Here is a 16,468-nt window from a genome sequence, read left to right as displayed (position 1 = left end):
CCCCTGGCAGGGTAACCCAAGCAAACTTCTCATGGAACACAGGGAACTTCCCCCATGAGGCCTGCCTTCCTACTAGCACCCTACCCAGTTCCCCAGAATGGTTTTCTCCTGAATCCTATTCACTGTGGGCCCTAATCTGTAACAGCTGCTAACTGGCTAATGCTGCGAACTTTCACCCTGTATCTCTCCAGCAGATCTGCATGGCTAATACAGGAATTTCAGAGACAATGCTTTAATTCAGTGTTTATTTTAACCAAAGGGAAGCCCAGTACAGAAACAGTCTAAAATTGAAATCTTCTGATTTGAGTTGGAAAGCTCAAGAATTCCCAGGGCTCTACAAAGCCTAGCTGGAGAACTACGGCTCTTTCAATAAAATATCAACTGCAATGAATTAAAATGTCTGGAATAGTTAAGTCCATGAGTTCATAATATTAGAAAAAAAAATTAAAACCCTCACTGATAACCTTTGGAGGATGGTAGGAGGTCAATTTATTATTTTCGAAGCTGCCTCTTCCATACAAACTATAACTCAGGATAACTGAACCGCTGATGAAAGGAAATTCTTTCACAAAAATTTTCTGGGTAATTAATGAAAGAAATGATATAATTAAGATAGCAACATTCTGCAGCTCCTAATGAAAAAATGGATCTAAGCAATGATCACGAATGGCCTTTAACATCACAGTGACAACCAAATGCTCTGTGCCTCTTGACAACAGTAAACAACACTTCCTATGAAGTACTCATGCCAAAAGAAAAAACAAAAAACCCCGCTGAATCTGATCAAGGCTTCCTCTCTAATTGCCAGTTTTATAGGACATATGGAAGGTAGAGGAACGTGTTAAACACCACCATAAGGATGAAAACAGCAAATCTAGAATGTGGGAAACTACAAAAGAGACCTGTTTTCTTCAACAAATAGACTGCCAAGACAGAAAGAGAAACCTATAGATTAAAGTCATCTCAACATATTACAATGTATGGACTTTATCTGGATCCCATTTCAACAAACTGTAAATTAAAAAGAAATTTATAAGACATCTGAGGAAATGTGAACATTGAGGAAATATTTAATGATGTTAAGGAATTACTAATTTTTAGATATGAGAATGGTATTATAGTTATGTTTTTAAAAAAATCCTTATCTATAGAGATACGTATCAAAATATATATAAAATGATCAGATAACAAGAATTTGTTAAAATGTAACCTGGTGATGGGGTAGGGTTTGATGAAACAACACTGGCAGGGAACTGATAACCATTGAAGCTGGGTGACAGACCATGGGGGTTCATTATACTATTCTCTCTACCTTTGTATGTTTCCATAAAAAAAGATTTAAAAAGAGGCAAGATAAGAAGGAAACATAACCAACTGCACTGTATGGACCTTATGTGCATAACCATTAAAAAAAATTTACCAGAGTATCAGGGAAATTTGAACACTGACTTGATATTTCATATTTAAATGATTATTAATATTTTAGATGTGAAATGGTATTAAAAATATCCTTATCTTTTAGAGGTATATACTGAAATATTTATGGGTAAAATGATATACTGTCTGTGATCTGCCTCAAAATCATCCAAAGGATCAGGATGGGGAAATAAGAAGAAGTAGAAATGAAAATTGGCCAGGAGCTGATAACTGTTGAAGCCAGGTGATGGGTAAAGAAGATTCCTCATACCATTCACTCTACTTTTGTACGTTGTACATTTTCCATTATAAAACATTTAAAAAAAACACTACAGTGCTAGAAGTCAGAATAATGGCTACCTTTCAAGAGGGTAATGGGAGCCACAATAAGGGCTTCTGGAGTGGTAGGAACCTTCTATTACACAGGCTTGTTTACTTTGTGATAATTCATCAATCTGCACATTATGATTTGTGCACTTTTCAGTATATTATACTTCAATCAAAAAATATTTTTTAAAAGCAAGAGATCCACTACTTCAATGCAAGAGAAGACACTAAGGTAGAATTACAGGTACTACAGCAATCACTAAGAAAGTTTAGTGAGCAGAAAGGCAAGAGGATACTGTATGGCCCTAAGCAAATGCTGGATCTGGTCTCACTTTTCCCATCTCTTAAGGGAAATAGGAGCTGCCTCGGCCGCTGTTATGGAGCATTAAACGTAACAGTGTGTGTGAAAGTGCTTAGCACAGACCCGGGGCACACATCTAGCAGTGAACAAAATCTGCCTTTTGACTTTTATGTCAGAGGACCCAGCCTGCATTCATGGCCTGCTTGCCCTCTAGACTGCAGCATACGTATACGGCACTCGTGGTGTTAATCTAGACCTCCGTAGTAATAAATTACTCTCAGACGGGGAGCTGGGTAGATACCCATCAGCCCTCCGCCAAGGCTCTAACAGAAAACCACTAATGAGACTGAACAGAGGAGGCACCATAGCAGCACGTCCACCCGAGAGAACCCAGCAGGTCTCCTCCGCTGTATTCGGCATGGAGGCAAAACCGCTTCAGACCAGGGAAGCCCACGCCCACGCCCACACCCACATCCAGGCAGAGTCCCTCCCGAGCCGCGATCCACTCCACCCCACTCCACGCCCTCCAATGGGGACGCGCGGAATAAAAGCCTCATATCGCCCCCTCCTCCCTCCCCCAATCAGCAAGCCCGCACCAGATCACAGCGCCCAATCACATTGCTCCACATGCCGAGGGCAGCCCTCCGCGCAAGCGCGCATGGAGAGGCTTCCCAAGGCCAGCGCCCAAACGCCGGGCTCCACCGGCTGCGCGCGTCTCCGCAGAGGCCACACTGCCATCTACTGCCCGATCACCCGCATGTAGCCCCAGGCGTACTACCTGATTCTCTGGGCCCATACCCCAGCCCAAAGGCTCAAATAAGAATTAGGGAAAACATGCAGTAATATCACGTATGAACGCAAGTTTTAATTACATTCTCTTACACAGAAGAAAAAAAATATTGTCTCTAACAGCCTCTTTTTCTTCCAAGCAGTTTGAATTTCAAAACCTCATCTCACCTCACAATCTAATGTTTTATATATGAGTAAAATGAAGGGGCCTAGGGACTTGTTCCTTTCACATATTTCTGAAGCACCTACTATATGTCAGGGTATTACCTGGGGCGGGCATTATCATCCCTAATTTATAGATATAGGAACCGAGTTAAGGGACAGTTTCTGAAAGCTGGCAGAGCTGGGGTTCACAGCCAGCTGTCTTCCCCTCCAAGTGCAGACTCTTCACCACATCACACTGCATAATGAAGGTACAAAGTGCTGTAAGAATATAGGATGAGGAAAAAATCAACTGACTCGACAGGGACTCAGGATGTACAGAGAGGATTATTAGCAGGGTTGTATTCAGTAAATGGTAGCTGGTACATACTGCTTTTCTAAGTACATTAATCTTAACAGAGAGGAGACAGTTACCTCCATGTGATACTTATTCATTGCAGATTATGCTCATTCTTTGGCAAAAAGCATCTGCTCACTCAGGAATCCATGACAGTTTTCCCTAGGTTTGTCTCCGAATAACAGAGATGACCCATACCAAGGCACCAAATATAATGGTCTTGTTTCCTAATTTTCCCTTCATACCTAGGAAAGTGTTAACAATAGCTTATATGAAATTCTTCGTTCTCGTTTCTGCACTTCCATAGCACTTTTCTTATAATTCACATATGGCACATCAGAACGAGCTCTGCAATATAATTAACTGAGCCCATTGTGCTTTCATCACTAGAACAGTGGTTCCCAGAAGAAGTACCAAAAGGCCCTCAAGGGCATTTTAGAATATGGAGGGGTATCTTTTTGACTGTCTAAATGACTGCAGGCCATTACTGGCACTTACTGGGTAGAAGACAGGAAAATTACGTAACTTGCAATCCCTAGACTGATGGACACATCAAAACACTGTCCCTGGAGCCAGTGTTTTCAGTATGGAGGGGAGATACAAACATGGACTAGAGGAAGGCAAGGAAGAACTCTGTAGAGATGAACTGGAATTGCAGGTTTCAGAATGATTTTTTCATAATTTGTAAACTATGTACATATAAGCTTATATGCATGTATGTGCACATATGTATGTTTATGTGTACATGTATACATGTTTTTCCTAGCTCTGTCCACTGAATGGGCAAAGAAGCAAAAATTCCATAGTAGCAAGGGGGACACCTAGTGCACAGATCTTGGTTTCTAATACCACTCCCTAGTAAAAGGAACCAGTGCTCCTTGGAGAAATACAGCTGACCCTTGAACAAAACAGGCTTGAACTGTGCAGGTCTATTTACACATGAATTTCTTTCACTAAATGCGTACTACAGGATTACATGCATGATCCGCAGTTGGTTGAATCCGTGGGCAGAAACTTGGCTAGGAAGAAACCACATATACGGAGGACCAACTTTACATTATATGTGGATTTTTGACTGCATTGAGGGTGGGCTCCTTTAACCCCCATTGTTTAAGGGCTAACCGTAATTGACTTCAGGGCTAGAGCAAGAAAGGTACAAGATGGAACACTGGGAGACAGCTTGAAATGCTTCTACTAGCCAAATTTCAGAGAACTGGACTACCAAAATAACTAAGGATGGTAATGAATCATTAAAGGGAAAAAAAAAAGAGGAATCCATAAGATCATACTGATAATAAACAGAGAAAGAAACGGGAGAAAAAGGGTTCTTGCTTATAGTAAATACTGAGTAATAATTAGTAAATGTGGAGGTATTAATGAATTTAGAAAACCATCATTTTGCAACCATCATAGTAAAGATTGACTTTGCAGATAAAACAGTCAGGCTGCATGGTAACTAACTATATGATAAAAATGAACAAAAAACAAGAAAGAAAATAATTGTTTACATAATTCAGGGAGACTAACTGTGAAGGCAAAATGAAATAGAAATTTGCAGGAAAGAAAAAATGATTTTGCCACATGTGAAACAACAGTCTAATTCTTTTTAAGGCTTAAAAATGTGCTTATCTGAATTGGATTATCATAAAAGCATCATTTCACATATATCTCATACGACTATATGATGACAAACATGGAGTGACTAGAAATGACCCACATAATAGCCCGATAAGTACCTACCAAGGTGACAATCTTCTTTTTCTCTTGCTTCCCATTTGTGGCTGTCCACATATGCTGCAGAAAGTAGGCATCTTTTACCTGAGGAAAAAGACAATTTTTTCAACAGGCATGGTTTCACAACAGGTTCAGTTTATATACCTGTTTTATTAAACATATCTTTGCCATATTTTCCATTTACTAGATTACTTAAAGATCTATTATGAAACTGTAACCAACAGTTTACAATTCAGTTCATGACAACATGCATTCAACCTCTAACAAGCAGAAGATGCAGAAAGCCTGTTAAAATTTCTACCATAACGTTATGAGCAAAAATGTTGCTAATTCTGTTCCTATTACTTTAGGACTAGGAGCCATTTGTTTCCACTAATGCAGAGCCTAGATGAGCCTTAAAACTCCTTCTTAGAACTAAAATATTTGCTGAACAGCTGTTTAACTCATTAAAAGACTGCTTTATCATTATTAGTTAGTCCTAAAAAATTTCCATCTGACTTGGATCAGCATATTTACCCTTATTTCACATAAAGCAAAGAGTAATATCTTACCCGGTAACACAGCACCCTAGTGGTAAATAACAGAAACCTAATAAGCCAAATCTGGTGTAACCCACAAGATGACACCTGTCACAATGACTGGCATACAGCAATGCTCAATAAACATGAGCTCAAGGAATTAATGAGAGAGAATGAATGGCAACCTAGAATTAAAACCTTTTGAGCTTCAAAGACACCATCAAGAAAGTGAAAGAATAACTCAGAATGGGAGGAAATATTTCCAAACCATTTATCTGATCAGGGACTTGTACCCAGAATATATAAATAACTCTTACAACTCAAAATTTAAAAAGACAACCCAGCAGAAAAATGGGCAAAGGATTTAACAGACATTTCTAAAAAAAAGAAAACACACAGATACATACATACACATAAATACACACACACACACACACACACACACACACATATGGCCAACAAGTGCATGGAAAGATGTTTAATATCATTTCCCATTAAGGAGATGCAAAATATATTTAAATACAACTTCACACCCACTTAGGATGGGTATAATCAAAAAGGCAGATAATAACAGCTGTTGATAAGGATGTAGAGAAACTAGAAACCTCATGTATTGCTGGTGGGAATGTAAAATGGTGCAGCCACATTGGAAAAGTTCAGCAGTTCTGCAAAATGTTAACATGGAGTTACCAGGTAACCCAGCAATTCCACTCCTAGGTATGTACCCAAGAGAAATGAAATCATGTTCACCTAAAAAACTGTACATAAATGTTTGTAGCAATATTATTCATAATAGCCAAAAAGGAAAAATGCAAATATCCATCAATTTATGAATGGCTAAACAAAATAGTATATTCTTATAAAGGAATATTATTCAGCAATAAAAAGAAATTAAGTACTGATACATGCTACAACATGGATGAAACTTGAAAATATTACGCTAAGGAAAAAGAAGCCAGTCACAAAAGACTACGTATTATGTCATTCCATTTATATGAAATGTCCACAATCGGCAAATCTAGAGACAGAAAGCAGCTTATTGGTTGCCTAGATCTGGAGGGTAGACAGGCAGAAAAACCTGGGTGGAAATGGGGAGTGACTGCTAATGAGTATGGATTTTTTTTGAAGTGATGAAAATGTCCTAAATTGATTGTGGTGATGGCTGCCGTACAACCCTGTGTATATACAAAAAAAACATTCAACGTTAAATTGACTACTTTAAATGGGTGAATTGTATGTGAACTAAATCTAAATAAAGCTGTTTAAAAAAACTGAAAAGGAATGAATGGCAGACTATTACCTGAAGGTCATAGCAGACCATAAACCAAACACAACTAGAAGGCATGGGAGCTGATTAAGCACAGTATTTGCATGCTATTGTTATTCTCTATCCATCTCCCAACTAAAACAAATATAAATATGTCTGTGTGTTTATACACAAGACCAGTCCCTCCCTTGCCTTCAGCAGAGGTTGGGTCAGACCTTTACTAGAATAGTATGTCTAAATTTGAAGTCTAAAGTTTAAGCAATGAAGCAATAATATTAAAAGCTGTCAAAGACTGCCTCAAAGGGGAACTAAGATATTTCTTAAAAATAGTAACTATTAAAAAGTGCCTACATTTCAAATGGATTTTTTTTAAATGATTAGATGTTTGGAACTTAGAATACATTTTTCATACAAACGATGTTATAAATTGTCAGTTACATTCCTAGATCTGTCAAGAAGGATGAACAAAATGTAACGGCATTGATGGCATGACATTAGGTGTGTAGCTGCACACTAGGTCAGGAGTGAGCAGACCTGAGATTTAGTTTGAGTTTTACCAGCTGGTAGAAAACTTCAGACCGTGCAGTTGTAAGTGAAGGAACTGGCTGGGTGATATTTAAGGTCTCTGCATGCTCCAACAGTCTGACATAGAACCAAAACAATCAGTTCAGATAACGCATTCATAATTTACTGTAGCATTTCTATGCAAACCGAATTCCAATTTCTAAAACCAGGTAGTGTGGGACTCGAGGGACATTGTTCCAGCTAATGATTAAGAACTCTCCAGACAATAGGGGCTTCTTAGACAATGGGTGAATTTCCAGGATGTCCGGCCCCCTTCCGAGGAGGGAGATAACAAAATGTAAAAAAGGTGTCTGTCAAAGACCAATCAGACAGCTGGGGATAAGTTCCCTCTCTGGTCCGAGCCTAAGCCGGGACCAATCAGCAGGAGAACACAACCAAATCTATAATTTACATACGGGGAAGTGGGAACCTATAAAACTGACATATTCGCGCCCGACAGGGTTCCTTCTTCGACCTCCTGCGTGAGGACCAAGGAACCCCGGTGCACCGGCCTTCAATAAACCTCTTGCGTTTTGCATCGACTTCCGACTCTTGTTGTTTCCTGGGCGAGTCGAAACTCCTAGGAGACCGCGCAGGTCTAACATTTGGGGGCTCGTCCGGGATTCCACTCGCCCCGGACCACAAGAACATCGGGAGTTGGAGGTACCAGGTAAGCTCGAGCTTGATTGTCTGTTTGTCCCTTGTTCTTTGTGGGCCATTATCGGAGGAAAGCCGTAAGAATCGGCTTATTATGGAATCTGTATGGGACCTCTGGCTAGGCAGACGTGCTAATAGCCGGCGTCCATGAGCCCTAGGGGACGCCCTGGTGGCTCATCTGGAAGGAGAGGCAAACTCTGTCTCCCCTTCACTCGGTTTCGGCAGTTCCCTTGGTGGTAACTGCCATCTGAAGAAGTTTCGGTTTTGAAGCGAGCTCGCGGTGGCCCATACGTATATGTGTTTCGTGGAGTTTTAACTGTTTCTGTATTGTGGTCTATTCTTCTTCTCTGACGGACGACAATGGGACAAACTATGACGACTCCTCTTTCCCTTACCCTAAGCTATTGGACCGAAGTTCGGGCCAGAGCCCATAATTTTTCGGTAGAGGTAAAGAAAGGAAAGTGGCAGACTTTGTGTGCCTCTGAATGGCCAACATTTCAGATAGGATGGCCCCCCGAAGGATCCTTTTTATTAGACAAGATTAAGCTGCTGAAGTCTAAGATATTTAATATAGATCCCCACGGACATCCAGACCAAGTACTATATGTCTTGGTCTGGGAAGATTTAATTCTCTCCCCACCTCCGTGGGTCCGGCCCTTTGTTTCCTCAACAGGTACGTCCGCGCATACATCAGCAGCGTCGGAGATATTAGCCTTAAAGAAAAACCCCAACACGGAGAAGCTACCCGACGCCCCGGATCTACCGAAGGCGATTTATCCTGACCCGCAGTCCGATTTGCTTCTTTTGGATTCCCCACCCCCTTATCCTCCGGCCCCGAATCCCCTACCACCTAGAGGACCCCCAGCTCCACTGCCCTCGGCACCAAGGGAACCATCCATGATGGAAGAAGAAAGGGGTCCCTCAGTGGGCACTAGGAGCCGGAGGGCTATCTCCCCGGACTCCACTGCCCTACCTCTTAGAAAATATGGCCCCCCCGATGGCCAAGGGAATAGACCTCTCCAATATTGGCCCTTTTCCTCTGCAGATCTTTATAACTGGAAAATGCATAACCCAACTTTTTCCGAAAATCCACAGGCCCTTACCGCTTTAATAGAATCTCTTGTTTTCTCCCACCAGCCCACATGGGATGATTGTCAGCAGCTGCTCCAGACTCTCCTAACGACTGAGGAGAGGCAACGGGTTCTTTTGGAAGCCAGAAAAAATGTATTAGGCGCCAATGGGCAACCTACCCAGCTGCCTAACGAGATTGATGCTGGTTTCCCACTCGTCAGGCCAAACTGGGATTTCAATGCCCCGGAAGGTAGGGAGCGCCTGAAAATGTATCGCCAGGCTCTGGTGGCGGGTCTCCATGGAGCGGCCAGACGGCCCACTAATTTGGCTAAGGTAAGGGAAGTAACTCAGGGGCCCCAGGAATCGCCAACTGTGTTCCTGGAACGTTTAATGGAAGCCTTTAGACGCTTTACCCCTTATGATCCAACTTTGGAGGGACATAGGGCTACTATAGCAATGGCTTTCATAGATCAAGCGGCCCCTGATATTAAGAAGAAATTACAGAGGCTAGATGGCTTGCAGGGATTTTCGCTTCAGGAGTTAGTAAAAGAGGCAGATAAAGTATATAACAAAAGAGAAACAGAGGAAGAGAAGGAAGAAAGAAAGCAGAAAGAGCAGGAAGCCCGTGAAATAAGACGGGATAAGAGACAGGAGAGGAATTTAAGTAAGATACTGGCCACTGTGGTTGGAGGAAGAAATATAGGGGATAGAAATAGGCAGGAAGGGCGAACGGCAGACAGAAGGCGGCCATTAGACAAGGACCAATGTGCCTACTGTAAAGAAAAAGGACATTGGGCGAGAGAATGCCCTAAGAAAAAGAATGGAGGAAGGCCAACCAAAAACAAAATCTTAACATTGAAAGAAGACGACTAGGAAAGTCAGGGCTCGAACCCTCTCCCCGAGCCCCGGGTAACTCTTAAAGTGGAGGGGGAACCTGTTCAATTTTTGGTAGATACCGGAGCCCAGCACTCCGTCCTTCTCCACTCAAAAGGTCCTATCTCAGCTAAAAGGTCATGGGTACAAGGAGCCACTGGGAATAAATATTCATGGACCACACGAAGGACAGTAGATCTTGGGATTGGACGAGTAACCCATTCATTTTTGATTATTCCGGAATGCCCCTATCCTTTGCTGGGAAGAGATTTACTCTCCAAAGTAGGGGCTCAAATCCACTTTCAGCCAGAAGGTCCCACCATAACTGATAATAAGGGAAGGTTACTTCAAATATTGACTATGAAATTAGAAGATGAATATAAATTATACGAGCAGCCTTCATCCTCACGAGTTAATGTTACTGATTGGGTAACTCGGTTCCCTCAAGCCTGGGCAGAAACTGCCGGAATGGGGATGGCCAAAAATCGGCCCCCGGTGCTAGTGGAACTCAAGGCAACTGCCACCCCAATAACAGTCCGTCAATACCCCATGAGTAGAGAAGCCAAAGATGGTATCCGTCCCCATATACAGAGGCTACTAGACTTGGGCATCTTAATAAGATGTCAATCAGCATGGAACACCCCTCTCCTGCCGGTAAAGAAACCAGGAACAAATGATTATCGGCCGGTGCAGGATCTACGAGAGGTAAACAAACGGGTGGCAGACCTCCACCCCACAGTTCCAAACCCTTACAACCTCCTGAGCACTCTTCCACCTCAACATGCGTGGTATACTGTTTTGGACCTTAAAGATGTTTTTTTCTGTTTAAGACTCTCTCCCCTGAGCCAACCCTACTTTGCCTTCGAATGGAAAGATCCAACATCGGGAATGTCTGGTCAGCTGACATGGACACGGCTACCTCAGGGATTTAAGAACTCCCCGACCATCTTTGATGAAGCCCTCCATCAGGATTTGGCATTATATAGAGAATCAAATCCCCAGGTAACATTACTCCAATACGTTGATGATATTTTATTAGCTGCTGAGACCCAAGAAGATTGTATCAAGGGTACTGAAAAACTGTTAATGGAACTTGGAACCCTGGGATATAGAGCCTCAGCCAAGAAAGCACAAATATGCCAACAACAGGTCAGTTACCTGGGGTATCTATTAAAAGGGGAGCAAAGATGGCTCACGGAGAGCAGAAAGGATACGGTGGCCCAAATTCCGGCTCCCAAAAACGCCAGGCAGGTTAGAGAATTTTGGGGGACGGCCGGATTCTGTAGACTATGGATTCCAGGGTTTGCTGAGCTGGCAGCCCCATTGTACCCCCTAACCAAAAACAGCACTCCTTTCGTTTGGGGCGATAAGGAACAACGGGCTTTTGACCAAATCAAACGAGCTTTACTTTCAGCTCCAGCCCTAGGACTGCCAGATGTAACCAAACCTTTTCATTTATATGTGGCCGAAAATAAGGGCATTGCAAAAGGAGTATTGACTCAGAAATTGGGTCCCTGGAATCGCCCAGTTGCTTATTTGTCAAAAAAATTGGACCCTGTGGCATCAGGATGGCCCACCTGTTTAAAGATAATCGCTGCAGTGGCCGTTCTAGTCAAAGATGCTGACAAACTAACTTTAGGACAAAATCTAACGATAACAGCTCCTCATGCCCTGGAAAATGTAGTCCGTCAACCACCGGATAGGTGGCTAACTAATGCCAGGATGACCCATTACCAAACCCTGTTGCTAAACTCAGATCGCATCAAGTTTGCTCCAGCCACCTTGCTACCTGATCCTGACTTGGAAGGCTCCACCATCATACATGATTGTCAGGAAGTACTAGCCGCAGCACACGGCAGTAGGCCAGATCTGATGGACGTGCCCCTCCCTGATGCTGATTTCACCTGGTTCACGGATGGGAGCAGTTTCCTGGAGGAAGGTAAGCGTCGAACTGGGGCAGCCGTGGTAGACGGAAATCAAGTCATATGGGCAGCGGCGCTACCACAAGGGACCTCAGCCCAACGAGCTGAATTAATTGCCCTGATGAGGGCATTAGAGATGGCAGAGAATAAAAAAGTAAACATCTACACAGACAGTAGATATGCGTTTGCTACCGCTCATATCCACGGTGCCATTTACCAACAGAGAGGGCTACTAACTTCAGGTGGCAAAGAAATTAAAAACAAAGACGAAATCGTGGCTTTGTTGACTGCACTCATGCTTCCTACTAAAGTCAGTATCATCCACTGCCCTGGACATCAAAAAGGAAATACCCCAATAATTAGGGGAAATAATATGGCTGACCAAGTGGCCCGAGAAATAGCATCGGGAGAAGTCATTTTAGGACTGTCAGATAAAGTTCCTGAAAAACCAGGCCGCGATGAAGAAATCATCCCGGCCACAACAAAAGGAACTTTGTCCCCTCAGCAAGCAGAATCCATGTTACAACAGATGCACAGATGGACACATTTGGGGACTAAAAAGATGGTAGCCTTGTTACAAAAAGCCGGGTACGAAACCCCTGGAATGACAAAATTAGCTGAACAAATTGTGCAGGAATGCGTCCCATGTCAACAGGTAAATGCTCACAAAGGGAAACTTGAAACTGGAAAGAGACTCAGGGGGGACCGCCCAGGAACTTACTGGGAAGTGGACTTTACCGAAGTGCGTCCTGGAAGGTACGGTAATAAATACCTTTTAGTTTTTGTAGACACTTTTTCAGGATGGATAGAGGCTTTCCCAACAAAGAAAGAAACAGCTGCTGTAGTAGCCAAGAAGATTTTAGAAGAAATTTTTCCTCGATTTGGAGCATCAAAGGTAATAGGGTCTGATAATGGTCCAGCCTTCGTCGCCCAGGTAAGTCAGGATGTGGCCAGATATTTGGGGACTGATTGGAAATTACATTGTGCCTATAGACCCCAAAGTTTAGGTCAGGTAGAAAGAATGAATAGGACTCTAAAAGAGACCCTAACTAAATTGTCCTTGGAGACTGGCGGTACCGATTGGATGGTGCTCCTTCCTTTGGCCCTATTCCGGGTTAGAAATACACCTTCCCGATACCATCTTACTCCTTTTGAAATATTATATGGTGCCCCGCCTCCCCTCCTCACTTTAGGAAAAGAAATAAAACCTGATTGTCAAAATAACACTGACTTATATGCTAGGCTACTGGGACTCCAATTGGTCCAGAAAGAAATATGGTCCCAACTCGCCAAGGCCTACCAACCGGGAACACCGGGAGAAACTCATCCTTTCCAAGTCGGAGACTCCGTATACGTCCATCGGCATCGAACCCAGATGTTGAAACCTCGATGGAAAGGACCATACACCGTCCTCCTCACCACCCCAACGGCCATAAAAGTGGACGGCATCGCAGCCTGGATCCATGCTTCACATGTGAAGGCTGCACCAGCGACGGCATCATCAGGATGGCGGGCCCAAAGAACCGACAACCCGCTCAAACTCAAGCTTCTACGAACCTAAGACTTATAATTTTGGTTTTACTGCCTTTACTGACTGACTAGGAATATCTGCTGGGATAGGAACAGGAACCACAGCCCTCATACAACAACCCCAGTATTATGCAAGTTTAAGACAGGCTGTAGACATCGACCTTCGAGCATTAGAAAGTTCCATAACTCAACTAAAGGAATCACTCACCTCACTTTCAGAAATGGTGTTGCAGCCTAGATTTGCTGTTTCTTAAGGAAGGGGGATTATGCGCCGCTCTAAAAGAAGAATGTTGCTTTTATATTGATCATTCAGGAACCATTACCAAAACCATGGATAAACTAAGGGAACGCTTAGGTAAAAGGCAAAGGGAGAGAGAGAATGAAAAAGGATGGTTTCAATCATGGTTTGATAAGTCCCCCTGGTTTACCACCTTAATCTCTACTCTGTTGGGACCTCTTATTGTTTTATTGTTGATTTTAACTTTTGGACCATGTGTTCTAAATCGCTTGATAGCATTTATTAGAGAACGTATCAGTACTGTACAAGTTCTAATGTTAAGACAACAGTACCAAAGTTTACGAACAGAAGGTTGAGATTCCATGATTGGAATCAATATCACAAGAAAAAGGGGGGAATGTGGGACTCGAGGGACATTGTTCCAGCTAATGATTAAGAACTCTCCAGACAATAGGGGCTTCTTAGACAATGGGTGAATTTCCAGGATGTCCGGCCCCCTTCCGAGGAGGGAGATAACAAAATGTAAAAAAGGTGTCTGTCAAAGACCAATCAGGCAGCTGGGGAGAAGGAGGGAGATAAACAAAATAGGTGTCTGTCAAAGACCAATCAGGCAGCTGGGGAGAAGGAGGGAGATAAACAAAATAGGTGTCTGTCAAAGACCAATCAGACAGCTGGGGATAAGTTCCCTCTCTGGTCCGAGCCTAAGCCGGGACCAATCAGCAGGAGAACACAACCAAATCTATAATTTACATACGGGGAAGTGGGAACCTATAAAACTGACATATTCACAGGGTTCCTTCTTCGACCTCCTGCGTGAGGACCAAGGAACCCCGGTGCACCGGCCTTCAATAAACCTCTTGCGTTTTGCATCGACTTCCGACTCTTGTTGTTTCCTGGGCGAGTCGAAACTCCTAGGAGACCGCGCAGGTCTAACAGTAGATCTCTCCTTTCTGTGGGAAACAAGGGCAGCCCTTTTCTACGTGAGCATGAGCTCAGGAGAGGGCTGTTAACCTATATACTCCAGGATACCAGTGACTTAAATATTCTCTATTTGTTGTTATTACATTCTCTTACTTATTCTCTATTTCTTCTCCTAGCATATGTTTTATTCTAGCATAAGAAATCAGCCCTCCTTGTTCTAAGGTCAGAAAAGACAATTATCTAGAATTATGTTCATGAGTTTTGAACTGGGAGACAAAAAGCAGAGGAGGTGATGGTGGGGAAAGACAGGAGTGCCAGAATGCTGTGTGCAGTTGTTCAAGGAGATCACATGACCGAAAACAAAATTAGAACTAGTAAATTTACAAAAAATAAGCCCAGTAACTTTCATATATATATGAACTTTTAAATCTTTGCTTTATAAGAAAGTAACCAGGGCTTCCCTGGTGGCGCAGTGGTTGAGAGTCCGCCTGCCGATGCAGGGGACACGGGTTCGTGTCCTGGTCCGGGAAGATCCCACATGCCGCGGAGCGGCTGGGCCCGTGAGCCATGGCCGCTGAGCCTGCGTGTCCGGAGCCTGTGCTCCGCAACGGGAGAGGCCACAACAGTGAGAGGCCCGCGTACCGCAAAAAAAAAAAAAGTAACCAGTAATCATTTTCCACCTCCATTGAGGATACAGCGAAAGGAAATAGGTATAAGGATAAAGAATTTAAATTTGGCAAGTGGAAAATCTTCCTAATAGAAACCAATGACAAACATAGGAATGAGTTACCAAGTGGGGTAGGCAGAATAATGTCCCCCCCAAAAGATGTCCATGTCCTAGTCCCCAGAACCTGTGAATATTAGGGTACATGAGAAAGGGGGATTAAGGTGACAGATGGAACTAAGATTAGCACATCAGCTGACCTTAAAATGAGAAGACTGTCCTGGGTTGTCCAGGTGGGCTCAGGGTTTGTTTGTTTGGCCACACTGCACAGCATGTGGGATCAAACCAGGGATCAAACCCAAGCCCTCTGCACTGGAAGCGCAGAGTCTTAATGACTGGACTGCCAGGGAAGTCCAGGTGGGCTCAATATAATCACAGGTCCTTAAAAAGTGGAAGAGGGAGACAGGTTGTTAGTGTGATGCATGAAAGACAGAGGTATATAAGAAGGACCTGACTTGCCACTGCTCGCTTTGAAGATGTCTGAGAAAGGGACGATGAGTCAAAGAATGCAGGTGGTCTCCAGAAGATGGAAAAGACTAGGGAGACAGATTCACCCCTAGAGATTCCTAAAGGGAATACACCCCTTTCAACACCTTGATTTTAGCACAAAAAGATTCTGTATCAGACTTCTGACCTATAGAATAGTAAGGTAATAAATCTACGTTGCTTTAAGCCACCAAATTTGTGGTAGTTTGTTACAGCAGCAACAGGAAATTACTACACCTTCAGATAGACAGACATTTCACTATCTGTAAACCTTTTAAAGTAGGGTATTCATCTTGCTGAGATACTTTTAAATGACATCATTTAAAGTTTTTCCCATCTCTGTATGGTAGTTGAGGGGTTTGTATATTAACGTTAAAACCAAAGAATTTCTATGAAGCCAGACAGGACATTAAGTGGACAATGGCAAAATGGAAAATCTAGATCACCTTCTCAAACCTAATGTCCATATGAATCTTGATAAAATGCAGATTCTGATCAGTAGGTCTGGGGTGGGAACAGAGATTCTGCATTTCTAAAAGTTCCCAGGTAATGATGACGATGTTGACCCTCAGATAACATTGAAATAACGAGGGAATAGGAGGTTATCAGCCTCACAAGTTTAGATCTCTGA

At 42.9% G+C, this 16,468-nt stretch overlaps 2 protein-coding genes across 3 annotated transcripts in view; one reads left to right on the top strand and one right to left on the bottom strand.

The window, feature by feature from the left end:
- MRPS27 (mitochondrial ribosomal protein S27) overlaps positions 1-16,468 on the bottom strand; it is a 100,437-nt gene that overhangs the window by 81,487 nt on the left and 2,482 nt on the right. For both annotated transcript variants that reach the window (XM_060009334.1, XM_060009333.1), the window contains exon 3: positions 5,073-5,150. In XM_060009334.1, coding sequence (XP_059865317.1) covers positions 5,073-5,150 — 78 coding nt within the window. The remainder of the gene's footprint in view (positions 1-5,072; positions 5,151-16,468) is intronic.
- LOC138414012 (uncharacterized) lies at positions 11,927-13,722 on the top strand. Its single transcript, XM_069540499.1, has 3 exons — positions 11,927-12,872; positions 13,181-13,376; positions 13,541-13,722. The coding sequence occupies exons 1-3, from the start codon at positions 12,060-12,062 to the stop codon at positions 13,720-13,722; spliced, it is 1,191 nt and encodes a 396-aa protein (XP_069396600.1). The 5' UTR covers positions 11,927-12,059.

The sequence above is a fragment of the Delphinus delphis genome, chromosome 3 (genome assembly GCF_949987515.2).
Source record: "Delphinus delphis chromosome 3, mDelDel1.2, whole genome shotgun sequence".
In the NCBI taxonomy this organism is placed as follows: Eukaryota; Metazoa; Chordata; class Mammalia; order Artiodactyla; family Delphinidae; genus Delphinus; species Delphinus delphis.
This window is presented reverse-complemented; position numbering and strand designations above follow the sequence as displayed.